The following is a 26,587-nucleotide window of genomic DNA, read 5'->3' as shown; positions in this document are numbered from 1 at the left end:
AGCTGAAGCGCCTGCTCCGCCCATCCTCGCTACCCTCGGGGCTGCACCCCCTCCCTGGCAAGGCTCCCCTGCAGATTAACCAGAGCTGCGTTGGGACCGATGTGGAAGAAACCCTCTTTGGCTGCAGTGAAAGCTGGAAGGGAAAAAGAGCCGCTGACGCTCCCGGCGGGACAGGCCCCTGGCAGGGCTGACTCTGGGGTGGGTCTCCTTCCCGCTTGCGCATTCAAACACTCCACCGGGAATGATGCCGTTTGCATCGATTCGACTTGGAAACGCGCAACTCTCTTTGAACAGCAGCCGCCTCCGGCCTCCCTAGTGGGAGGAGGAGACTCGCCGCACGAGGGTCTCTTTCCTCGGGACCAGCAAGGGAACGGCCAGGAGTTATTTAGGGGGCTCTGTGATGTTCTGAGGTCCACCCCTGGATCCAGCTGCACTGCGACGGCTCAGTGATGAAGGTGTATCTGAACCCACGGAAGCCTGAGGGTGGGCTTCTGAGCTTCTCCTTCGGGCAGGTCTGCCTCAGGACTCCACCCTTCTCTTCCTTCCCATGCCCAGCTTCGCTTCAACCACCACTTCACAGCCAGATTCAAGGGCGCAGCTCTCGGCAAGACGCCTTCACTGCAGACACTGCCAACCCCATGACTTGGGCCATCGCTCCAGTCTTACCTCTCCTTCTCCTGCCGGTGGGACTCTTAGTTTCTCAGCTGTGGCTGGCAACTCCGCACCACGTTCTTGCAGCAGACCCATCTCACCTCGGCCCCTCGCTGCTGGCCCTGCCCGGCTGCCTCGCCCAGGTCACCCGCTTTATGCAGCTGCAAACCAGTCACTTCTCCTTCCAGTCCTCTGAGGAGCCTGACCCAGAATGCGCCCTGTTCTTTTTCTTCACTCTGCACTTTTCGCCAGTCCTTCATCCCTCTGCGACTCCATCTCATCTTTTGTCATTTACTTTCATTTCCATCCATGTCGTGTTTCAGGCCACTGTCCAAATGCCCTCCCATTTTCTCTCCTTCATTTCGTCAAAGACCTGATTTCAGATCTACACAGAACCAGGCAACACACGTTGCTGTATTTCCTTTTAGAGGTAAATTATTCTGCCTGTTAGGGGGTGTTGGCTCTTATAAGATGTCTGTTTCCCCACATTTATTCTACTTTCCATTCTTGCTTTCATCCTGTTTTATACCTTCAGAGATATTTATTTGTTGTCCTTTCTGACTGCAACGCTGGCTTCTGGATATTAATGCCAGGGTTGCGTTTACAGCAGGATTTGTGGGGGAAAAGCAGATTTGCCTGTAAAACAGATTAGCCTGCCTGGTAAATATGTTGTGAACACTGGATGTAACCCTCACTTCACAAAGTCCATTGCTGGGTGTTCCATAAATGATTACCTTTTTGGAATCTAACCTCATTTCTGAGACTGAGCAAATACTTTTCTCCATACGGAGGCTTTTGGGGGTCAAAATATCTAGTCGTCTTTTCAGGCCTGGGTGACAGCTTGGCTGGTTTCCTCAACCCACACTGATTCTTGCTTCCCAGTGCGCCGAGACGTTTTGCAGGCCTCTCTGAAGTCCCTTTGCTAGTATTTTAAAAGGAGAGCTTTGCCTCTGTATCCCCCCGCCCACCTGGTGGGAATGTGATGGCCGCACCGGCAGGATTTATGGGAACAGGTGTGCCTTAAAGTGAGGACTCCGGAAGTTCAGCGGGGTTGCCGTGATTCTTTTTGATTCTCCTCTCTTGTCACAAGCAGATGATGGGCTTGTCCCTTGTCCTTTCCTCTGCAATCACACAAAGGCCCCTCCTCTTAAAATCCCCTCCTTCCAACCCATCTATCAGCAGTTCCAGGCTCTCTCTTCTTCTGGGCCATCAGTGTGCCAGGGGCTGGCTTCATCAGGGGCCTTGTGCTTTTTGGGTGGCTCTGCAGACTCTTTGCTCCTATGAAACCAGGCATGGCAGCACTTGGACCCGAGACCCCACCTCAGGCTCTTCTCTGCCCGTTCTCCGCTCCTTGTCAATGAAACCATGTCGTCTGCCATTTGGGAGGTTCTTCTGGGGCAAGTCTCATGATCATCTCCTGGGCACCGGCATCCATTTTCAAGTGGTCACGGCATTTCCCTCAAATCTGTTTGGTTCACTTTCACAAGAGTTGTGAGAAGGATGTTAATCTCGCCCTCGTCCTGCAAGCGAAAGGGGAGACTGGGGGAACCCAAAGGCACCGGAACTGCGAGCCTCCCCTCTGCAGCTCATCTCGGGGCCAGACAGGTGCCAAAACGTATGCCTGCAGCCTGTAAGGATTTGCACTGAAGACAGAGAAGTTCTGGGTTTTGTAACAATGACTTAGAACCAAATTTAAACTGGTTGATTCTCCCTTCCTAGCACGGCACAAAGAACAACCCCAAACAACCTTTAATTCCAGAAATCTCTTGCAGCATGCGAACAAAGCCAGCTTTGCCCCCCTTGTATTTTTGCCACGCGAGACCTTGGACCTCTAGTGCGAAACTCCCATCAAAAACAATGTTTCCATGGGCTGCTGCGCCATGTCCACAGACCACACGCTGCTGAGCCACCCCATATCCAGCCACTGGTACCAGAGGCTCCTTCCCTGCCATGAAACAGGGAGGAGCTGGGCAGCAAAGGAGGGAAACAGGTGGCATGCCAAGCCCCAGGCCCAGCTCACCCTGCGCTCCAAACCCCATGAATCAGTGGGGCAGGCAGGCAGGCACCGCCTCGTGCAGCCCTTGCAGAGGGCCTGCAGGTAAGGCGGGAGAAGGGAAGCAGCTGGATCAGATCAGAAGGGGGGCTTCTGGGGGCACGTCTGATGAAAAGACAACAGCGATTAAGGAGATTCAGAGCGGTAACTTTGCGCCTGCCCCGTCTTTCTCAGCCCAGCCTGGCTCATCAGGGAGGGGACAAAATTAGGGAGGTTCTCCCCTGCAAGCCACCTTGAGTGCTTAGAAAAGAAGAATGAAATAAATGCCCCTCCCCAGCTGTTACGAGCCACTCTAGAGTGTGGCAGGTGGGGGGTATTTGCAGCACTCCGTCAGGTGAGGCGGTTCTGAGCGGGAGAGCGGATGCTTCCTCCTTTCCTCCAACTGTTCACGGGGAATCGGTGTGCCGGGGGCCCACGGACCAGGCCTCCTCTGCCCTGGGGCACCCCAAGCAGCCCCTCTGATCCACTGACAGCAGTGATGGATGGTGGGGGGGTGATAACGCTTCAGGGCGATCCCCCCACGCCTTCCCAAGGCCTTCTGTGGCCTCTACGGAGCCTCGGAGGGCACCTCCCGCTCCTCAAGGCAACAGGAAGTGCTACCCCTTTGTGCCATCTTTAGAAGCTAAGGGAGCACTACGGGCACTCTGCACGACATCCACAGCCACAACCAGCTGCCAGCAAGACTGGCCCTGCCTCACCCAGGGCCAGCTCGTCAACGGCAAGAGGCAGACCCACTGCGCACAACAGGGGTGTCAGGGGACCCCCATTGGGCCTCCATGCTGACCACTCTTCAAGAGCCAAGAGAGCAAGGCCTCGCGGGCAGAGGCACAGCATGGGGGAGGGCAGACAAGCGGCGCCAAGCCCGAGCAACTGTCCGTCCTTCTCTGGACCAACCGGGCAAAGATGCCTCCTGGAGGCTGATCGGAGAGCCGCACGTCAGAGGCAGGCCTGGCTCACAATCAGCTGTCTGCGGCCATCGAGTGGCTCACGATCCTTTCGTCTTGACCATCAGTGGGGAGAAACACCAAGGTGGGCTGTTCCAAACCTAACCCCGTTCTGCTTGCTTTGCCAGGGAGCTCCCAAGAGCTCACAAAATGCTGAAAATCAAAAGGGGACCCATTGACCACTGCCAGGAAAAGGGGGGCAGCCATCGTCCCTGCCTGTCACGCAACGCTAGGCCAGGAATGCAGGGGACTAGGGGTGAAGCGTTCCCCTGCAAGCTGCACCCTCTACAAATGCTGCTGCTAGCCTCATTTACGACATGCACACCGCCCCCCCTTCCCTCTCAGCATGTTGGTTTAGGGAAGGCAGACGCAAGCCGCGAGGACTTTCTCCCAGACTGGTGCGGGGCCCAGAGCCCAGCTAAGGCTGCCCCCCTCCCCCCACATGCCTGGCTCAGGCGGGGCTGCGAGAGGTTTCCCAAGCCAGCGCAGAGTCAGGGGGAAGGAAGGAGCCCTCGGTGGCCTGGAAGAAAGGCTGAATCAGCGGTGGAAGCAGAAGGCGGGGGGGACAGCAAGGACCCCGAGCACAGAACAAAAGGCCAAGGGGTGCAGGGTTCCCGCTGGCTTCTGGGATGAGTAAGACTTCCTGGACCTGGCCTCCCTTCCCAACGGGGCAGGGCCCGCACAGCAAACCCGTTGCGCTCATCACTGAACAGGAAAGCAGGCATGTCCCAAACCCCACACGCGCAACTTTTTCTGTATAACCACCTTTTGCTTTAACCCAGGATCCTCGGGCAAAGGGGACCTCTGTGATGGCGTGAAGGCCTTGCAAGAGCCCCCTCCTCTTTGGCGGGGCTGCCCAAGACAACGCCAATGGGACGCAGGCCACCAAACAAAAAGGCCGATCCGCGAAGGGCTGACATGGGTCAGACAAGCCATGCCGCTTTCAGTATCGCGCGTGGCGCATTTCACTAAAATATAAATAAAGGTCGGCCTGATCAGTAACAGTGCAGAAGTCCTCCCTCTTACTTAATAGTGCAGTTTTAAAGGGAAGGACGGGGAGAGATGGCACACGCAACCGGTTCATCCACTGCCTGGCACAGCTGACGGCGGCGAGGATTACATCCAAACTGTCAAAACAGCGGCCATGACGAGCCGCCGACGGGGCAGGGCACGGCCCTCATCGCCGTTTGGGGCGGCCTTGCCAGAGGCACCGGCTTTACCTCGCTTGACCTAAAGCGTTCCTATATCCTTCCCGGACAAAGTTCGGAATTAACAGCCAATTACTTTAAAAACAAGGCCATACTATAAAGACCTCCGCAACAGAGCCGCAGCGCAAAGCGGAGAGGCTGATTGGGGGCGGCGGCGCCTGCGGCCAGCGCCGGAGAGGAGCAGCGGGAAGAGCCCCGCCGGGCACGCGGCTGCCACCCGGCTTGCGCCGCCGCGCGGGGGGGGGAGCGCTGGGGCGGCCGCGGCGCTAGGGCTGCCTCTCCGCCGCCCGGAGGAACCGGCGGCCGCTCTCGCCGCCTCCGCCCCCCGCCGCTGCTGACCGAGGGAGCCGTCTCTGCCGGGCGCGAGGCCCCGGAAGGGCAGCCCGAGGGCGCCGCCGCCCCGCGAGGGCCGGGCCAGGCCGGGCCCGCGACAGGCAGGGCCGGCGCAAGCGGGGCACGTGCACGGGGCGCGCTCGCAGCCCCCCGCCCGCCTGTAGAGGGGCTGCGGCTGCTGGCCCTCCTCGCCGGGCTAGCCTGGGCTCGGAGCAAGACCCTCCGGGGGGCTTCCGATCGGAGAGAGGCCGCGAGCCGAAGCCCGGCTCGCCCAGGCGCCGCCGGCGCCGCCGGGCTTGAGTCCCAGTCCGGGGGGCGGCCGCGGAGGTGCGACTCCCCCCGGCGCCCCGCCCCGCGCCCCCGGCCCCGCGCACCTCCACGCAGCCCGCGCCGCGTCCTCCTCCGGCCGAGCCCCGCCGAGCGCCTCTGCCCGGCCGCTGAGGGAGGGACCTGCGGCGGGCGGCCCGCGGGGCGGAGAGGGGCGGGGAGAGGAGAGGACAGGAGCGGCCGCCGCCCTCTGCACGCGCTCAGGAGCCGTCGGTCTCCTGCCCGGCTGAGCTCGACGGACGGACGGACGGCCGCGGCCCGGCGGGGGAGGGGGCAGCAGGGACCGGCCGGCCGCCGCGCTACGCGCCTCCGGAGATCGGGACCCTCTGGGCAGCGCTTCGGAGCCCGTCCGGCGGGCTCGTGCCTGGGCGCGGGGCAGGCCGGCCGGCCGGCCGGCCTCCGTGGGCTGGCGTCCCCTCCCCGATGCCCGCTGAGTTTGCGCCCGGAAGGAAGGAGGCAAGAGCGGGGGCCCTGGGCTCGCCGGCCTCGGGACGGCGTTTTGCAAGGGGGTCCACCCCGACGCGTCTGCCCCTACGGGCAAGCCTGTTTGGTGCGGCCCGGAGGAGCGCCAGAGCGGTGGTCGCGCAGCCTTTCCCGGCAAAAGGCAACCGGAGAGCGCGTGTCCCTCCGGGGACAGGGGTGGGTGGCTCGGCCCTTCGCCCGCTGAAGCCAGGCCAGGCCAGCCCCAGAGGCCCGCCGAGTCTCCGGGAGGCCGCCCAGGCGGGCACGGAGACCTTCGGCGCCCTCGCCCGGGCCGCTTGCAGAGCTCGCAGACCGCGGGCGGGGTTGCAGCCAGTTGCTCCCAAGAAGGCCACTCCAGCTCGCCTGCGTCCCCTGGGAGGAAGAGGGTCCCTGGAAGACTTACCCGTGGGAAAGCAGGGATTCCTCCGCTTCGCCGCGGCGGGCCCCGGCCGGTCCCGGGGCTTACGCGACGGCGCCTCCTGCCGGAGAAGCACATTGTGGCCCCTTCCTGAAGAAGATTCTCGGTCACCCGGGGGATTATCGGGAGGTTGAGTCGCGGCAACTGGACTTCTTTTCTTTTGGCTTCTGTCCAAGCAGCTTCTTCAGCCCAGAAAGCTGGTTGGGGGGACCCCATCAGTGTCTCCCAGGGGGGCTGCGTGTCTCACTGACCTGACGGGCTCGTTGGAGGGACAACAGGAGAGAGATCAGCAGAGCCTCTGGGACGTGGGTGCCTCCCTCCTAACCCCTCCCTCTCCCCAAGTGGGCCGTTGAGGGCCGCCCCCCTGGTGACCTTGCGGAGGGGTCTTAATCCTCCTGGGGACTGACGAAAGAGCCGCATGAGAAATGGGGGTCGAGTTGTGTCTGAGGCCTCCACCTCTGCTGAGGAAAGGGTTTCCCGCTCTGGCGCAAATGCATTCCTCCACTCCTCTCCACCACCTAGCCTCTGTCCAAAATGTGAGCATCGTTGTCCTAAAATAGGGTTTTCCAGGACCCCCCCCCCCCACACAGACCAACACCTGCAGTTTGACACCCCCCCTCCACCGCAGCACAAACTAGGAGCCATCAGGACATCACGCCCCGGGCAGAAACCATCCCCACCTCCACAGACGCCCGAGGACCGCTCCTAAGGCCCGCGGGTATCCAGACTGGGCCTGCATTAAATCTGCTTCTAGATCCAAAGAAACGGCAGACAGAGCTGAGAGCAGAGTCCACGGAAGACAAGAAGAATCTTGTCATTCCGTACATGGCTGGTGGGTCAGAGAAGGCAAAAGGGATATTTGGAAAACACCACCTACCTGCGTTTTTCAAGCCCACCAACACATGGAGACCGAGGCCTGTATGCCCTAAGGATCGAACACCAAAACAAGAACAGCAAGGTAGTAGATGCAACCCAGTGCAGTGAGGAGTGTTCAGAGCTCTACACTGGAGAAGCCAAAGAGCCTTTACACAAGAGGAGCAACAACACAGGACCAGATGTTTACCTTCATCTAAAGGAAAAAGGACACTCATTAGAGGACAACGATGCTCACATTTTGGACAGAGGCTAGGTGGTGGAGAGAGGAGTGGAGGAATGCATTTGCGCCAGAGCGGGAAACCCTTTCCTCAGCAGAGGTGGAGGCCTCAGACACAACTCGACCCCCATTTCTCATGCGGCTCTTTCGTCAGTCCCCAGGAGGATTAAGACCCCTCCGCAAGGTCACCAGGGGGGCGGCCCTCAACGGCCCACTTGGGGAGAGGGAGGGGTTAGGAGGGAGGCACCCACGTCCCAGAGGCTCTGCTGATCTCTCTCCTGTTGTCCCTCCAACGAGCCCGTCAGGTCAGTGAGACACGCAGCCCCCCTGGGAGACACTGATGGGGTCCCCCCAACCAGCTTTCTGGGCTGAAGAAGCTGCTTGGACAGAAGCCAAAAGAAAAGAAGTCCAGTTGCCGCGACTCAACCTCCCGATTGTGATCCCTTGAAACTGGGCAGGTGTTTCTCCAAGGTGTGTGTGTGTGTGTGTGTGTGCGTGCGCATGCGCACGCGTGGGGCGACTGCCTGGACAAGTCCCTGCAGTTTTCTTGGCAAGATTTCAGAAGTGGTTGGCCCTTGCCTGCTTCTTCCCAGGGCTGAGAGCGGGACTGGCCCAAGGACACCCTGCTGGCTTGGTGCCTGAGGCAGGACTGGAAATCGGGGTCTCCTGGTTTCTGGCCTGGTGCCTTCACTGTGACCCCAAACTGGGTCTCTGTTTCTCCCCGTCATCTATGCCACATTTATAAGGCTACCAAGGGCCAACGGCTGTCACTTCCCCGCGTCTGTGTTTCTCAGCGTGGAGCGTTCAAAGCCCAGGAAACCCGAGCGGCTTGTGAAGACCTCTGGCCCAAGCAGGGAGGTTGCTCCCCGTCAGCCACCGGCCGGGCTGTGGCCCCGGGCCCAGGGAACCTGGCTCCACCCTGGAATCAGAGTGGCCTGCTCGAGCCGGGAGGCTGGCTGAAAGCATTCCTGACCAACGGCTGGGGCCGCCACGGTCCCATGCTCTTATTCTCGGGGGAGTTTCTAACCTTCCGCTGGGGCGCGCGTTCCTCTGGCTGAAGGCCCTTATCTGGATCCTGCTGCTGGGACGACAGAAAGTGGGGCCTTGGCCTTCGGTGTGACCTTGGGTTGTTGCTGGCCTGCACACGCAGCACATGTCGACCTAGGTGAGACTTGCATTTATTTTATCGTTTTAACAACCGCTCAGAGCCCCGTTCACCTCCACAACCCCAATGGCAGATTCCGAAGATCCGGCTCGCAATGAAGCAGATGGCCCTTCCCGTTCCAGCCTCCTGAGAGGTGGTTCTTCAAAGCAGCCCCACCCAGCCTAATCTAGTCCACGGGGAGGCAGAGAACGCGGCCAAGGTCCTGGTTTTTGCAGTTTTGCTAGGAAATGTAACTGCTCCTCTCGTTTCTGAAAATATCTCAACTTTTTAAAACTTATCTAGCTAGCTAGCATAAGGATTACCGTGGGGGGTGAGTATTTTAGTTGCAAGGCCACCAGGGCGTTGGAGAAATGGAGGTAATGCAGGTTGGGGCTCTGGGGCTCTTTTTTCTCCGTGGCCAGCCTGACCTTGCAGATCCCGCTGGGGTTCCAGAGCAGGCCCCAGGGGTCCCTGGGCCAGAGGCCACGTCAGCAGAGAAGCGGGGTGCCCAGATCCCTCTGCTGGCTCCCCTCCCTCGCCAGAGCCGTTCAGAGGGCCCCTTTCTGCCCCTTGAGGGTTTGCCTGTAAGGGAAACATTCCAGGCACTTCCTGGAAATGCAGACCGCGGCACTCAGGGATGGAGGGAGGGAGGGAACCCCCTGGGCTTCCCCACACGGGAGCACCCCTCTGCCCCCACTGTGGCCAACAGTGGGCACCTGCCTTTTTTAAAAATATGCTTAACCATTTTCCTAAATTATTTTTAGGCAGGGTTTTTATTAGCTTTCCTAATGTAACTTGGTGTTTTAAATATCATACCACCTCCTTTCAGTGTCAGCTGTTCACACTTGTTGGTCTTGTAGCGCAGCCCAGTTAGGAGCAGCCCCAGTCTGAACTCCATTAATTTCATGAAGCCAAGTGGGCCAGACCTCAGTATTTGGAAGAGGCTACAGGCTAAACTGAGAAAATGTCCTGGAAAAAGGAAATGGCAAATCCAGAACCGCCCCCACGCCCAGTTTCCATTAATTGGGCTGAGAGATTGACACTTGTTTTCATACAGGACTCATACTTTGCTGTAGCGTCCTTTCTTTCTCTTCCACGCCCCTTTTCCTCCAAAGATCCACATTTGACTCCACAAAAATGGTGTTCCACATCCGGAACCTCTCATCACCACAGCATCTCCTTTATTAACTCTCTGTCTTTCATCATAAACAATCAAACCAGTTAACCATTTAGATTTATTTCTTTGCCAGGTATAATTGCGACTAGACTGTTGTTTAAGTTACCCACCCGAAACCAACAGACCTTTTTCTGACTAGTCTTCATCCTCATTCATTCTTGGATCTCTAAATGGCCCCATCATCTCATTCTCACATTTCCATTCATATCACTAACTAAATGATTTTTTCACCCGGATGGGACTTACTCAAAGTGTTACACAATTTCCCATCTCATCGTTCACTGGAACATAAAATGCCATTATCACCCAGAATTCTACTTTCAGGCAGGCCCGAAACAACCTAGATGGCAGAGTTTAGCCCTTTCTTCCTAATTAAACCTACATCTTCAATGCCCTGCATGTGTTCACCAACACCACTTGTAAGATCACATCACCTGCATGCAGAACTGTTGCATCCTTCCTCCTCCTTCTCCATTACATTTCACCCGATAATCCATGTTCTTTATACTATGGTCATCACCAGGTGGGCCCATGGATATTGACTTCCACCTCCTGTTATGGCTTGGTCAGTCAAGGCTTTCATATAATGCTTTTTAGTAACATACAGAAGGACGCCCTGACCACCTCTAGTACCTGAGACTCTGTCGGTTTCACTGAGTGGCATCTTCCCAGGGCTCCACTTGGTAGGCCCGGAACACTTTCACGCGAATTGGCTCAGGGAAAATCTAGCTGTGGTCATTCCTCACTGATCTATCTCTAGTCCGGACAGACATCCACGCAGGGCAGCTCCCTTGTATTCTAAGCCGTCGTTTGGATTCTGGTGTTGCTAGGATCAGAGCTCTAGAATTAGAATTCAAGCTAGCTCTCCATCAGCTCTTTTCTTCAGCTACAACTTCCAGAATGGGATTCCACGATGACAGCCAGTGCTCACCCCGCCTAGTGTCTTGTCTTCCATGGGGAGAAACCACAAGCCTCCGAGGGTGGCCCATCCCGGTAGGGCATGAAGGGTGAGGCCACTCTGCATGGTGCCTCCTGCCACCTACTGGCACTCCATGGAGATTCCAAGCAGCTCTGGCAGCGGAAGTGGGCCAAAGGCACCTGGGTTGTTTGCTTATTGCAAATGTCTTCAGGCGTCCTTAGGGAGCTTATGGCGACGACACAGCTGGCACCCCTGACATCTGCAATGTGCGGGAGTTAGGTGGTTTGTCAGGACCCAATGTATTTCTACCTTCGCTCCATCCCTTCAGAGCACGCCAGGAGTTGGATGGTGACACCCTGCGATGGTGTTTGCGAGAGCAGTGAAGACAGAGCTTTTGATCTATAGATACTGCAGGGATCTTGGATGCTGAGGCAGGGAGGGTTGGTTTCTGGGCATTTTTAAGGAATTTAAGTGTTTTTGGCTTTATAGGATGTTTTAAACCACCAGGAATCTGCGTGGAGTTGGTGACATATAAATATCACGTTAACAAATGGAACCCACAAGAAACACTTGAGGGCAAGCACTGTTTCCCGAAAGGCCAGTTGTGTTTGATCTTGGATCCCGCCGCCACTGCGGATCACCTCATTTGCAGCCGTCCTCTGCCTGCTTTATCTTTTTTGTAATCTTCCTTTGGAAGATTTTGCATGTTGTGATGGAGTGGGAATAGCAAATTGGGGGACAATTTCTGCACTTCATTCTCTACCTGGTGGCCAGATGCAACTTCTAGAAGAACTTTGGGCCGTTTTCTGTCTTGAGTCTCCAGCAGCCTTCAAAGTCCATAGTGCCTCCTCCCCATCCTTGCTTTCACCCTTGAACCGTCGTTCCAGTGGGGCGCAAAGCGACTTGTGGCCAACCTCCCTGGAGGGCCGTGCCCCACGGCCAGTGGTGTTCTCCTGCAGGTCCACTCCCAGCCCCCCTGCTCTTCTCCCTGGCCTCTCCCACTCCGCCCCTTCCTCTTGCCCTGCCTTCGTCTGGAAAGCCAAGTCCCTCTGTGAACTTCCCTCTGGTCTCCGCACATGGGTCTGTCTGAATCAGGCCTGCACGCTGGGCGCACGTTCCAGGTCTTTTAAAGCAGCAAACAGAGTGTCGTGCATATCTAGAGAAATAAAGTCAGCACCCTTGCTAATCTTAATTCAAATGTGGAATGGCTTCACTTCACCTCTTAAACACTAGAATTAGCGTGGTTGAAAATCACTTACTTGCCCTGCTAATCTTTAACATTAGAGAGCTCGGCATGATCGTTTAAAGAACCCCATTCTTTATATTCATGTGCAGATAAGGATTTGCCCAAATAGACAATGGTATAAGAAAAGTGACTGAAAACAATAATTACAAAAGGATGGCACATTTATTGCTACATAAATGTTATATACATAGTGTTTTCTGCTACATTGACAGAAAAAGTGTCCAACTTTTTGTTGCTGGTCAAAAAGGTTTATCTGTAACATCTTGAAATTTGACATGGGGTACAAATTTGCAATAAACCAACAATGGGAACTGAATAACAAGATGAGAAGCAATTCATCTCGGACAAATAGCTCTTACAATACTCCATAAGGTACTACACAGGATGCTAGAACCCTACTATGCTCTTACAATACTATTGTAAATTTCTGATATTAATGAACAGGTTATGGTAAATAACCCTACATTTTTTACTACCTAATATAGTAAAATAAAGTAAGAAATTTTTTACTGAAAACCTTTTTTGATTTCAAAAATCTAGAAAGAGTAATATTTAGAATTCAAGAAACTTTCTTACAAGATTATTGTATAAAAGACTAGCTACAGTGAAAAATAAGCCAAATGTTCTCTCTCTTGGTTTTACAAAGGGAAGCTTCGGGGCACGCTGCACAAACGCTGCACAGTCCAACGGAGCCAGGAGGCCACCAGGCGGGCCCAGGCGGGCTTAGGGGACCCCTCCCACCAGGCGGCCGAAGCCGAAGTCCACTGGCTGAGGAGCACTGAGAAGCAGAAGGAAAAGGGCCACAGAGACTTGCCAAGGGTCACTTCAGAACAGCCACTCAACAAAGCCAGCATTCGTTAGGAACCATCTGAAACACACTCACTTGTATAAGCCAGTTAGCGCCACAACACTTTTGAAGGTGGAGGAGTTATCCCAAACTTTACCGATCGCTGCCTGTGAGAGAGCATGCTTAGGATTACAAGGCAGTCCCACGGCGGTCCTTTCTCTGGGCTGCTACAATGGAAGACAGCGTTTATGGAAGTTCAAAGGAGGATCAACAGAGGTGGACTTGCCCAGAGAGATGGCTTATCCGCCACACACCCAGCAAAGGGAACTGACCAGTAAGGGAGGAACCTTCCTTCTCCACAGGGAAGTGAGAAACTCAGCTAGACATAAGGACAGCCTGGGGATTCTTCTTCTTGCACACCAGGGACAAAATCAGGCTGCTCTCATAACAGGCCAAGATTTCAACCCAAGTTGTGCTTACATCTGCTCTGCTTGTTCCTATAGCTCCAAAGCCATTCTAGACAGGCTTCCTCTCAACCAAACAGACAAATTCCCATGACAAGCGTTAGAAGGAACGGAGCTGTTTGAGAACTCGAGACCAAGATCCTTTCAGCTCAAGGAGCGCTGTGGCTCCACCATGGCTTCTGCCCGTGAGGAAACAAGCAAAAGGCTGTACAAAAGAGGGCTGACGGCAGGCATGTGCTCTTCAAGATCAAGACACATACCAAGGAAATATATGTCTGACAGCCAAAGAAATGGGAAACGAACATGCCCTTGTCCCTTCTTTCTTTTAAGACACTTGTAGGTATGGTGGGAATGTGAAGGGTCAGTGGTAGTTGTGGCTTCATTCTTGGAATGCGCTTCTCAATATCAGTATCTCAACCGAACCATCAGCTTTAAATAGATCAATGTTTCCCTTCATACTGTGGATCTTTATAGTTCCATTACAAATAAATAACCTTTTGTAGTTACAATGCATTTGTCAATTCAGTTTAGGCACAAGGCAATTTCCACACCAAGTGGAGAGATCAGTCTCTGATTGTGCTAGAGCGACAGGAGGACCGAGAGGAAGAGAAGGAGATGCACCAACGGTCTCTGGGCCAAAATTCTCTTGGAAGAAGACACCGGCACCATTTCTTCTGAGGCAGGGATGACCTGTAATTTTTCTCAAATGGCCACTTCTGGATTTGTTGCTTCTCCTAGTAGATGGTCCTGTTAAATGTTATTTTGAGTGTCCTTGTGAAGAAAAGATCCCCTTCTCGGTCTCTTCCACATGGTTCTGGAATTCTGATATGGACATTAAAAGGGCATTGCTGAAGCATTAAGAGTTATATTTTACACTGGAAAAGGATGTCTAATCTGTAGTTGGACTCTGGCTTTTGCATGGGAGAATCTGCTTCCAGTGGAGCCATTTCTCTTATTGCAGAGCTACATAATCTGAGGCCCCAGAGCTGTGCAGTTCCCACGCACCCCCCATAAAAGTGAAAAGCATTACTTAGCTGTAATTTTTAGCATGTCAGGAAGGGAAAATTCTAGACCTGGACTGAAGTAGCATCTGTCACTTTATCCTGGACTGCAAAACACGCATCTATGCCAAGCAGTTTTGCAAAAAAAATCAGAAACAAGCCAAGGAATAACATAGGCTCATTTGTGATTCAGCTGGGAAGTTAGGAGGAGAAATGGACAGAACGGTGACATCAGGCCATGATGGCCAAACACAAAGCTCCTTGGAGTCCCACAAAATTAGGTCTCTTGCGAGTGGCTCTGGCCTAGATCCCCACTGTGCAGAAAAAGAATAAACAGTCCCTGGACATTCTGAACTCCGACGCAGATGGACAGATCAAATTCAGTTCTTGTAGATTTTTAATAGATACACTTTGCTGAGTATGATTATCAATGTTAACAAATCTTGCTAGGTATCTTGGACTAAAATAGGAAAGGAGTCCATGGTGTTTTAAACACAAGTCTGGGTTTTGTGATGCCACGGCTCAAATTAACACAAAGCATAACTGGAGAGTCTTTGGTTAGGCCCACCGCCACCCGTGTGCTGCAAAGTCAGCCCCCCCTCCCTGCAGGCATAAAACACGTCACCTGGTTGATGTTCACATATGTCCCACTGGGTTGGCAGTTTCACTAAGTGCCGGATGGCTTCCTGGATGGGGAGCTGGTGGCTCTGCTGATACAACAGAACTTTTTTCCTCTTCCCTTCGCTTAAGGCAGGCTGCTTTGGGGTTTAGGTTCCTCTCTGGAAGCAATGGCAAAAGGAAACAACGGTAGGAATGCCTCTTTATGCTGCTAGTACTGACGGCAGGAAGCCGAACTGAGGACTTGGCTCTACCTCTGGGGTACTTGCATGTTATGCCCCTTCATCTACCTTCTTTCAAAACTGCTCCCCCGTAGTATAACCCATTCTTGTTGTAAACTAGGAGCCTACCTGTTCAAAGTGCATTTTCAGTAGGATAAGTTATTACATTTATAACCCACCCTTCTTTCAAAGGACTCAGGGCTGCTTAAATGGTTCTTGACAGTCCCGTGAGAGAGTCAAGCAAGGTGATGGTGACTAACCCAAAGTCACCCAGAGGGTTAAGCAAGGGGTTGAAGAACAAGCCATCGCACCCAAGAGAAAGGATCTGAAAAATAGTGATAAAGGGCATTCCTTCTCCACAGACAGTTCCCAATTCTTATTTCTTTACCAGATCCCTGAGGCAGGGAAAGAGAATAAAAATTAAGTCCAGATTGCTAGCAGAAGCAATGAAATGAATGAGATGTCAGTGCTTCAGATCCCTGCGTAGATACTACTGCTAACACTGTCAGCATCTCTAAGACATTTACATACACAACCTGGAAATGCATCAGCTGAGGAAGCACAATGGGACCCACAGCTGAGTCCAGCTCGTCCCCCGGAAGAAAGAAAGAAACACCCCCTTGAGTAGGATGTGGTGCTTGCTTTATAACCCGGCCTCTAGAAAGGATTGTTCAGATCTGAAATGGACAGAATATGGATTTGCTGCTATAGATTAACTTTACTTTCAGTTGCAGCTGGTGACCCCTGAAAGCCCAGCAAATCCTGTAAGAATTGCAATAAATGGGCTTGACAGGACGTAATGTTTAAACACAAAATGCCTGTGTTTACAACACAAGGCTCTGGGCCAACGTACAGAGGTCAGCGTGAAGGTGCCTGACAAGGGGCGAGACTGGGTTGGCTTGGAACCCCAGGCACACAGACGCAAAGCTAAATTCCAAATCAGCCTTCCCTATGACTATAAAACAACCAGGAAAACTAATGAATGCTCATCCCTTCTTTCCTTTATATTTCTATTTGCAATGTAGGCAACAACAGGCAGGAAGTGATGGGATGCTGGCAGTAACGTTTGTAGTGTTCAGAATCTGGGGAAAGAGAAGAGAGCTATGAAAGCACAATTGTTGAGCCTGAGGCTGTAGAAAGGAAGCAACTTGCTCCAATCCCAGGAAATCCTGGTGCTGTTTTCCACCAGCTGGAGGACCGTGATGCCGTTCCACGACTGAAACAAAGCACAGGCGGCCCTCCTTGCAGTTCAGGCTTGGCAAGCCGGAGAACATCCCTCACGGTTGTGTATGGGAGGGCTGGACTTCACGCAGCCAAACGCTAATGGACAGGCAAAGATCTACCTGCTGACAGTCACCGTAAAATAAACTCGTCAACTAATAACTAATAACAACTAATAAAACAAACTATATGAAGAAAAGAAAAGAAGCCACCGGAGGGCTGGGGAGGAGAAAGTATCAGCTGAAGGGAAGAAGCCTGGAACACGACTTCCCCTCTGGAGGAAGATGGGGCTGGCTGGACCGAAGAGTCCTGGACAGGACTCTTTTCCTGAGGACGCACATCATTCCCGGCCTGGCCCCGCTCTTCAGCCTGAGATGGAAAGCAGGTAGCTCTGGGCGAAGGAAGCCTAAGGCCCCCCCCAAGGCTCACCTCGGACCTGCTGCTCCAGGCTGAGGATGACTGCCACAGCCTGGTGAAGGATCAGCAGCTTGGTCTGGGGCTTTTCGCTCTTCAGGTGAAGCTGGCACATCCGCCCCAGCTCCTTGAAGGCTTCGTTAATGTCCCGGACACGTAAGCGTTCCCGAGCGTTGTTGGCCATCCGCCGCTCCCGCTCCCGCTCCAGTTTCTGCTCTGGGTTCAACTCCTCGTCTTCGTTAGTGCTACTTTTGAAACAAAAACAGGAAAGGCATTGGGAGACAATGCTGTTCTTCCACATCGGCAAAGACTGCCCCCTTGTCCATAACTGGCAGGTTTTTTTAAAGCAACGCCTACAGCAGTAAACCATTTCATGCTCAGATCTGCCTAAGAGCCACTGCGTGTACATTTTCCCCTATGGACATGGTGCTTTTGTTCTCCAAGGGTTTACTTTTGGCTGCTCTGTCTCTTACAAGTGGAGGATCGACACAAACCCCACAGCCGGTCTGGCTATACAGGGAGAGATATCTGGCTACTATTGCATGTCAAAGTGAGGTTGCAAATGTGACTTTTCCTGTTGCCTTGCTAGCTATCTCCATGGTAGCCAAACTTTTTAAGATAAAGGAATGTGCTGCTTTGTTTAGACAGCAAATGCAGCAAGGTAATCACACATAAGCCCTCCTGATCTGTGTCAGATGGACTGGGATCCTTCGAAGTGACAATAGACTACAGGTAGTCCTCGGCTTACGTCCATTTGTTCAGCGATGGTGCAAAGTTATGGTGGCACTGAAAAAAAAATGGATGTACAACTGGCCCTTGAAGTTCTGGCCATTGCAGATCTGGACATTCGGGTGCCTGGCCCGTGATTACGACATTGCAGGGAGCCACAGTCACATGATTGCCATTTGCAACTTTCCCTGCCAGCTTCTCACAAGCAAAGTCAATGGAGAAGCTGGCAAGGAAGGTCGCAAGTCGCTCTGGTAAGTTGCTCCCGCTTTTTCTCCCACCCGTAGCACCTCACACACCTGCGTTCAGCCTCCACCAGCCTCCTGCGATGCCTCCCCTGAGCCCCCTGCAGCACCTCTCCCACCCCCTCACTCCTTACCTGGGACTCCCGCCTCTTCCCGTTTAACAACCCGCGCATCTTGGGGTTACAACGGCAACTGGAACTGCCCCGGATTGCTGTCACTAAGTGATGTGGTCATGTGACATCGTGCTTTAATACCGCATCACTCAGCAATGGCAATCCCGGTCCCAAATACCATCATAATCCAAGGACTACCTGTATTCCTGTTATTTGCTAAACATGGAGAAGTATGGTCTACTTAAGAAGGAAACCTGACCTTCATCCAACACCATGACAATCTGCCCATACCCAGAAGACTGCCCGCTTCCCAACCTGAAGTGTATGCCATGATGCCCAGGCCTCAACTGAAGAGTAATTAAGACTCTGCCTCTCCTGCCAAGATGATGGCCAGCCTCATGTATTTGAAAATGGAGAGGATTCCTCACCAGATTCTTTTCCTATTTCATGTTCTCTCACCTGGACATCCAACTGACCCCTGCAGTTGGCATATACTGAGAAACTAGTTTTGTTACTCAGGAGGTATTCTGATCCAGATAGAGAGCCTGATTTCTGGGCTGGGAGGCTGGGAAAGACATACCTTGTCCTGCCTCTTGAGGAGATTTTGATATCCTTTTGGGAGGACTCATCATCAGACTTCATGTCATCAGAAGATGCAGGTTCATGTGCGTTTTCCTCTTTCTCCTTGTGCTCCGACTTGATCTCCACCGGGCCCAATGCTACTGAAGGGGTTGGCAGCCCAGCAGACAGCACTGCAAGAAAACCCAACTAAGTGACACAATCAATAAACAACCATGGCCTCTGGACGAGAGAAACGGATAAAAGAAGCAGTTACTAATCCTCTTAATGGAGGCACTTCAGGAAAAACCTACAGCAAACAGAAAGTGGTCAATTTCTATGAAATAGAACTAGGACACATTTGAAGAGTTACAATTTGAGAGTCGTTGCAAGAGACATTGCAGAAAAGCAGATAAATCAGAGAGTGGAAGGCCTGGGGGGCTGCAGACTATTTTAGTCTGCATCCTAGACACACCTAGGGGGGAATGCAAGCCGTCTGTGGAACGTCCCGATCAGTGTAGTCCGCTAAGAGGAACACCCCAGAAGGTTCCACTCCCAAAAGAGAAGGTTCTGTGCATACTGTGTGCTGGGACTCAGTAGGAAGGGGCTGGAAACAAAGCTGCCAGTGTAGCCACCCACTTGGAATACTTTGTACTGTTCTGGTCGGTACACCTTAAAAAGAATATTACTGTTCCATAAAGAGCAACCAAAATGATTGCTGGCTACAAAAGCTCTTCCATGAGGAAGATAAAACATTTCAGTTTAGAAAGACAACATATAAAGTGTGTGTGTGTGTTGGGGGGACAGGTAACAGAGGAATACGAAATAACGCATGGTAAGGGAAATGCAGACAGCCACAAGTTTTCTTTCTCTAGAAATATTAGAATTGGGCTAATCCCTGAAGCTAAACATGGCTGGGTTCAGGAGAACTGGGATGTGAGAAGTTCTTCATCCGAGTCATAATAAGTAAGCAAAAGCACTCTCTCTGCTGGCAAGGAGGGGAATCGTAAGTCCCATGAAAAGGGCTTACTGTCACTACTCATTTCACAAAGATTCCCGCTGAATTTCCTGACCGAAGAAAAAACTACTTGAAATGTGACTTAACTCACCTCTATAGCTTTCTTGTGTTTTATGATTTAGTTCTGCACTCTGGGCAGGAATGGCGTTACACAGCCCTGAATGGCTGCTACTGAGGCCGACACTGTCTTCCCGATGAGTACTGACCTAAGACAAAGAAAGTATGGACACAGACTGTCGTTCAGCCATGGAAAGAGGTCAACTGTGTCCAATCAACCTGGGAAATTTTGCCATCGTGCTGACTGCAATCCCACAGCAGAAATCACACGTGCATGCCGTTAGAAAGTTGGGAACTCAAGGGGATTGGCTTCTGAGTCAGTAGGTTTAGGGAGCCCAAGCCAAGCAAGATAAATGGCACTGCCATCAACCTATTTACAAATGGCATATGACTAGGCGAGCACAAGCGTGGCCATTCCTGGAACAGAAAGGGTTGGCAGTGGTCACTCCTGCCCTCATCTACATCTGGACTATCATGATGTGGACTGTCCTTGGAGACTATCTGGAAACTGGCCAGTGCAGAATACAGAGGTCCACCTACCACCTGGGACTTTCTGCTGCAGCCACGTAACACCAGCACGGGAAGTTTCCGGGTGCCCTTCCAGGCGCCAGTTGCCGCCTTTAAAGCCCTACCCAGTCAGTGGCCTGCCTATCTGCAAGTCGGCCTACTCCAAACAGACCCCTTCTGCGGTGGAGGGGGCTTGCTGAGAGGCAGTACTCCTCGGGAGTCACCACAAGCACTTTCAGCAGGAGCTCCCCTCCTGCCAGAAGCAAGATCGGCACCCTTGTTGCTGATGTTCAGGAAGGAACAGAAAATATGGCTTTTCCAAAGAGCTTGTGGGATAGTGAAGTGAGAGGCTGCACCTGAAGGAGCCATGGTGCCCTTACTAGAACCGCAGCATGGAATGCACTGTGGACTAAGATACCGATCTTACAATATTTATACTTGACTGATCATAGAATCGTAGAATTGCACGGAACCTTCTCAGAGCTCTTCCATTTCAGCCCCCTGCTTAGTGCAGGATCCACTGCAGCATTTCTGGCAGATGACCCTCCACTAACCCTAACCCACAGTCTTATATGCTAGTTAGAGTTGCACAACTGAAATGGCACAAAGCCACCCAAAATCAACACGTAAATAAACAATTCCCTGGAATGTTTAGAAAGGGACCTGCTCAAGGACTGTTTTTCCCATTTTGGCTGAGAGCATTTCGTTGCTCTAGTTCATTTTCGGCTCTAGTTAGTGGAATTTATATACTTCTAAATGTAAAGTGGAATACTAGATGGTGAGTGACTTTGAATGACTCAAGTTTTTCACCAAATGAATACTGAAAATTTAACAGATCTCCACCCCACTCCCAGTCAAAATGCACGAAATGAATTTTCATAAGCTGGCTAAGGAATAAAATAAGCTGCTACAGTGGAACATACACAAATGACAACAATGGATATAGGTTTCTCTTATCCTTGTTTCTTCCTCCAGCGCTATGAACTCCTGCCTGCAAACCTGCCCTTCATGTGAATAAAGTGGAGCAGTCTAAAAGGGCTGGGCCCCACTTTGAAGTTCTCCTTTCCCCAGCCTGCAGGCTAGAATAGGTGTCTTCTTCCCCTAAGACCAGATCCATTTTCCTGCAAGGCCTCTGAAGGGAAAAATGCCATTAACATCTTCCTGAGCAGATCCTGAAGGCAGCTGGCCAGGGCCCAGTGGTACTGTTATGTGGTGGTGCTGTGTGTGTGTGTGTGTGTGTGTGAGAGAGAGAGAGAGAGGGAGGGAGGGAGGGAGGGAGATGACAGCATAAAAGAGTGGAGCAGGGGATGAGAAGGAGTAGGGACGAAACAGAGGGACTTGCTCCCTTCTAAGTGTCATGGTGCATGGCGTGCTGGCTGGACTAAAAACAAGGGAATTAAGAAAGGGGTGCTCAGTCACAAGGTCCCCCCTCTCCTGTTTGGCTTTGGGCTGGAGCTTGACAATCCCACTGCCTGCTCCCATTTGCTTGCTTTGGGTAGGGGAACTGGCCGGTGGCCCCAGCGGGTCAGCTGCTCGCCAGGATGAAAAAGCTGGGGGGGGGGGGGCAGGTGGTTGCCATTCCATTGGCCCTGCCTTCTCAAAGGATAAAGTTAACTCTTTCCTGTTGGCTCCTCTGATGATCAAGGCAACAAGCTTTACCAGCAGTCTTTGTATAAATCACTGCCTCACCCAGCCATGATTCAAATACTTATTTCATGAAGTCATGCTTTCCAAAACTTAGATGAAAGCTAAAAGGAAACATAATTTAAACACTGGCATTAGACCAAGGAGACCAGGTTAAAGGCATATTATGCTTTAAACAGTTTTCAAGAGCAACAAACCACATGCCTGAAAGAGTATCAGGCCTAGATCTTTGTTGACCACCCTCCTCCTTAATTTGATGGCTGGCCTGTTTCGCCCATGCACATCTGCAACCAGCTACGTTCCAGTGTGCCTCAACATTTCTTCAAAAGAAACAAAATGTACTAAGGGTTGACAACAAAGATTCAGAATATCTGCAGGGAAATGGAATTCAGAAGAAAATGTACCGAGAATCATCCAATAGATTAGAATATATATTGCTCTGCACACAAATCTGATCTATGAATTCTGCCCTCCCTGCAAATAAAGCTTGTTTTTCCACCATGAAGTTTTCAACTTCTGTGCGTGTGGACACAGTGTTTGCTTCACCACGGCCTCCTTCTATAGCAAAACACATGAGCAAGCCACCCATGCTTACCAGAATTAATTAATATGAATGGAATTTAAATGCACAAATGGAAGAAAGGGAAACCCATCCTGACTGCTGTATAATATCCAATAATCAAACTGCTGCTTAGTGACCAGGGCTATTAGATTTAGGTGGAATCCTGCCTTCATTATGAAATGCCCAGCTGCTAATGGGTTCTTGTAGAGGGGACTGGTCTGCTGCCCAGAGAAACCTTGGGTGGGGTGGCGTAGAAAAGGGAGCTATAAACAAACAAGGATACACCTGGAATCTGCAGTGTGTTCACTTGGCTAACCATGTCAGGTCTGCCCTTCTCTACACTTGTCCTCGTTAAAACCTCTCCTCCTACTCCTCCGTTTCTTGATCAATTTGGCAACTGAATAATGACTAGTACTGATCAGCCTCAAACATTCACGCACCAATTCTACTGAAATAAGGAGATCATAAAAAAGGGAAAAGAGATTGACTCCTAAGGAAAGATCTGAACCTCACCATCGAAGCTTGTCTACTGGCTGTGGCAAGGCCGGACGTGCCATAAGTGGCACTCAAGGTGCTAACAGGCCCATTGTGGGATGGCCCCAACAAGCCCTCCATCTCTCCGTGGGCACCTGCCAGGCTCGTTGAAGACCCCACGGCATGATTTCTCAGCACATTGATGGCGTCGTCGAGTCTGTCCAAGCGATCTTCCATTCGGGACTGCTGTTGGAAGTTAGGAGTGCACGAAGGTCATTTATAGCACACAGCTGTTTATTCCATTCTATTCTCAAGCATTCTACAATGGGAAACGGGAAAGGCAGCGAGTGAAATGCGCATCAGAAGGGCTTCCAAAACAGCTGGAAGCACAATCAGCAACTATTTGAGAGGGTGAGTAACACTTCTGCCTCCAAAACAAGAGAGAGTGAATTACAAAACTAAAGTTGTTTAGTATTCTGGAATAAAGCTTAAAAGAAAGAAGGGGGGGGGGAAGCAAAACTCTAGGCAACAAATGACAGTGAGTGTAAACAGCCAACAAACAGAGGAGATCAGTGTTAAAAACTGGATCCAGGTTTCTTCACACCCTGCAAGCTCTTCCTCTCCACCCAAAGTACACCACCTCTCCTCGGCCCCTTTAATTTTCCTGAGAGCAGCGCTGAGCCTCCGTGGTCCTCAGCTGTTCCCAGCCGAAAGACGCTGAGCCCAGCAGGCGTAGGCTGGGCATATCTCCCACAACATGCTTCTTCACTGGGAGCCTGCTCTCTTCCCAAAGAGCTTAGAGTGGGATTTCAGCATCACTGCCATGATGCAAAATGCAGGAAGAGGGGTCAAGAACGAGCAGTTTGCTTTTAGAACTGACCTCCTGAATCAGATTTCCCTGATTCCATGCCAGCATTTTTCTACTGTATTTACTGATCATTCAGATAAAGTATGCAAAAGCTCGTTCAAGCTTAAAGCCTTTCCACAAGTTGAAAAGACAAACTGATGGAAGGAAGAGATGCCTCAGCTATGCCATATTAAATGGTGTGGGCTGTTACTTTTAAAAACTTGTGAGTAGAGTCAATTGGAAAAAACAAAAAAGGCACCCTCTAAAGAGAAATAGTACCTCACAGACATCCTTTAAGAAGGACATAGCATCTTGCAAATGCTCGTGAAGTTGTTGCTCAACTCGATTTTTCTGGCAAAGTCAAGACAGAACAGGAAGCAAAGCACAAGTTAAGTCACGATAAAGAGGGGAGGTAAACAGCTGGTGTGCACGTCAGCCTCAGCGGTTAGTCAAGTTAATTCCACAAAGATTTAATTAAACTCAGAAATGAGGAGATAAAATGTTGTACACTGTAGCAATCTCTACAGACTGCGTGTATCCATTTGCAACGGATGACAGTAACTACTTGTTAGCTGCATGAGAAAAATGTTACCCTGGCAGATTTTAGAAGACGCAAAAGCTTGATCGATAGGTACATGTTATTTTTCTCTTCCACCTTGAATGCTGGCCTGCCAGCTGCACCTGGCTGGGACAGCCTTCTACCATAATCCCCACCACCCTCTTCCGGCAGCAGACCAGCACTCTCCTCGTCCGTTCTCCACAGCCAAGTCCTCCGAACCCAGGGACGGCGCGCAACTACCAGGAGTTTTATCCACCATGGATTTCCCTAAACTCCTTTCATGTTGATGGTGATGCGTCCCATTTCCTCCTATACACCATCTCACGTCCCCTTTACCCATAACTTTTCTGTGCTGAAGAGCCCAGAATGGTGCTCTCCTGCCTCTAGTTACACTGACTGTCTTTTTGGCATATTTTCAAATTCTGCAATGCCCTTTGAGACCAATGGTCCATAAACAAAACAGACGCTAACGTAGTAATGTAAGTTGCAAGCAGAAAAAAAGCCGCTTTACACAATTTTACAAATCAACGTAGGAACCCCACACCTCCCAAAGGTAAAGCTTCTCTTGTTTTTATATTGCAGTTTTAACCACTGCTTAGTTGTTTTTTTAAAGGAACCACGATTTTAACGCACTGTAAGCTTTCCTGGGAAAATGGTTTTGAAAGACAACATACACAAAAATAAATATCTTGGTTTTGTTTGAGGAAATAAGTGTGAGCAAGATTTCTTTTAATAAATAAAGATCTGTTACATTATGGTTAAAAAAAATCTCTTCAAGGAATTATTAAAAAGTATAAGACAACAAAAAGTTATGACATATTTTCCCCCAGTTTTTTTCTTGCAGCTATCATCCTCAGAACTAGCTGGTGTCTTATAAAAAAGTAGCAGAACTTAAAAAAACCCCACAACTTAATCAGCTGTTTTTAGCCTCAATGTCTGAAGCTCAAGGAAGAGATGGTGAGAGACCCAGCCTGCTGGCTTGCCCTGCTCTTGGGGAGACAGCCAATCAGGACCAGATCCCTCCTAACCTTCTTACTCAACGAAACCAGAAAGCCATTTCTTGGCAACAGAGTCGCCCAGAGAGTCTTACCAAGGAGTGTAAAGAATTTTCATAGCTTGGAGACGAAGGGGCTTGTCCTCCAGTTCTTGACCACTGACCAGCACCTGTCAAAATCAACACTGCTGAAACATGGTGTGTAAAGGAGAAACTGACCACACTGCTGCCAACGTCTTACTGGTTTATAAAAGACTTTCTATTGTTTTTATATACAGTTTGGAATGAGTTTCTTTGGGAAGCCCAGCAAGGACCAAACACAGAATGCTGACTGACAACTGGGGCAGGTGGGGGGGATAAGCACCCCAGAAGAAGAAGGACTGGCTCCCAATGTCCTGAATGGGAGCCCCTCAACAGTGCAGTACTGAGCTGTTGGTTGTGCTTGCAAAAGTTGGCGTAAGCTCTTCCAGGGGAATGCCGCTAACAATTGCCGGTGATTCCTCCCCTGGAAAAGAACTCCCTTCTCCTTAAGGCATGGCATGCCAGGGAGGTATCTTCATGGCCTGGAGGTGTTTGGCAGGGGCGCTTTGCTTCAAGCAGCCTAGGCGCAGGGGCTAGGACCCTTCCAGCAGCAGCAGCAGCAGCAGCAGCAGCAGCAGCAGCAGCAGCAGCAGCAGCACACTTTTTGTCCTGTCTAGACACACTACACAGAAAGACAAGGACACCTGGCTGGTAGCTTTTGGGGAAATAAGCAAGCAGAGGGGATTGGGTGGCTCGATTGCCTCCTCTTCATGTTATCAAGAAACCTGCTCCAGACCAGGACAGTTGCCAGATTTAGCAGTGATCCGGTTGTGTAGACATGTCACATACTGGAAAATGAGGCACAGAGGCATTTGTAAATGGGTCTCTAGAACATATTATAGAAGCTACATGCTTTAAGAGTGACGTTGTTCAGCCATTAGCGCCGATTCCTTGTTAAATAGCAAATGGTGGTCAATGGGGCATTCATAAGTCTTCCATGTGTGCTCAACAGCTGTTTGACGTTTACCAGAGAACTGAGACCCACATGTCCATGGACGCAACAGTCCCCACTAAGAACGACACTGCTGCCAGAGCGTAGCTCTATGCTAGAAAACCAGTTCTTGCAAGATTTCAAAAAAGCATCTGAGACCAAGAATGTTGCCATTCCAGGTCTCTTTTCTTTTTCAGAAAAGATTAGGCTAAGAAATATAAATACCTTTCCAAATACAGATTCAAGCTCAGTGTCCGCTTTTTTAACATTATTAGGAGCGACTCCATTATCTTTGGATAGAGTTAATCCAACATTTTCCTTAAATCCTCTGAACCCAGATGTTGACATTACTATAAAGTTACTCAACCTTAATGACAACCTTAATTTTCCTATGGCAAGAGTGCTGCTATGGTCCTTGGCAGGTCTTTGAAGTACTTGCAAATATTATCCAAACTGCTTCATAAGTGACTTAGCTGCAAGGCCAGTTCCTTGTTCCTCTCATTTCCAGCTGTTCCACGAGGTTGAAGTCGCTACACTACCCTTGCCTCAGGCACTCCTTGGCACACTATC

The 26,587-nt window shown here is 51.3% G+C and overlaps 2 protein-coding genes across 10 annotated transcripts in view; both read right to left on the bottom strand.

Moving 5' to 3' along the window:
- Window positions 1–5,699, bottom strand: part of CGNL1 (cingulin like 1) — a 42,440-nt gene extending 36,741 nt beyond the window's left edge. For 2 of the 3 annotated variants that reach the window (XM_088148229.1, XM_088148230.1), the window contains exon 1: window positions 5,564–5,699. The gene's annotated coding sequence lies outside the window, so the exon portion shown is untranslated. Of the gene's footprint in view, window positions 1–666; window positions 1,292–5,563 lie in introns of those variants that run through there. The other variant, XM_007440053.3, reaches the window with a different exon arrangement.
- Window positions 5,700–12,118: 6,419 nt separating this feature from the next.
- TCF12 (transcription factor 12) overlaps window positions 12,119–26,587 on the bottom strand; it is a 94,674-nt gene continuing 80,205 nt past the window's right edge. For 4 of the 7 annotated variants that reach the window (XM_088148216.1, XM_088148219.1, XM_088148221.1 and 1 more), the window contains 8 exons: window positions 25,102–25,175; window positions 23,732–23,803; window positions 22,645–22,851; window positions 19,453–19,567; window positions 18,366–18,537; window positions 16,717–16,949; window positions 14,853–15,006; window positions 12,119–14,048 (listed from right to left, as the gene is read on the bottom strand). In XM_088148216.1, coding sequence (XP_088004342.1) covers window positions 14,864–15,006; window positions 16,717–16,949; window positions 18,366–18,537; window positions 19,453–19,567; window positions 22,645–22,851; window positions 23,732–23,803; window positions 25,102–25,175 — 1,016 coding nt within the window. In that variant the 3' untranslated portion in view covers window positions 12,119–14,048; window positions 14,853–14,863. The remainder of the gene's footprint in view (window positions 14,049–14,852; window positions 15,007–16,716; window positions 16,950–18,365; window positions 18,538–19,452; window positions 19,568–22,644; window positions 22,852–23,731; window positions 23,804–25,101; window positions 25,176–26,587) is intronic. The other 3 variants (XM_088148217.1, XM_088148218.1, XM_088148222.1) reach the window with 3 other exon arrangements.

This window comes from Python bivittatus, unplaced genomic scaffold (assembly GCF_059951505.1).
Source record: "Python bivittatus isolate LINGU-HERP-01145 unplaced genomic scaffold, Pbiv_v1 ctg000530_np1212, whole genome shotgun sequence".
Taxonomy (NCBI): Eukaryota; Metazoa; Chordata; class Lepidosauria; order Squamata; family Pythonidae; genus Python; species Python bivittatus.
The sequence above is the reverse complement of the archived record's forward strand: the minus strand, read 5'-3'. Positions and strand labels throughout refer to the sequence as shown.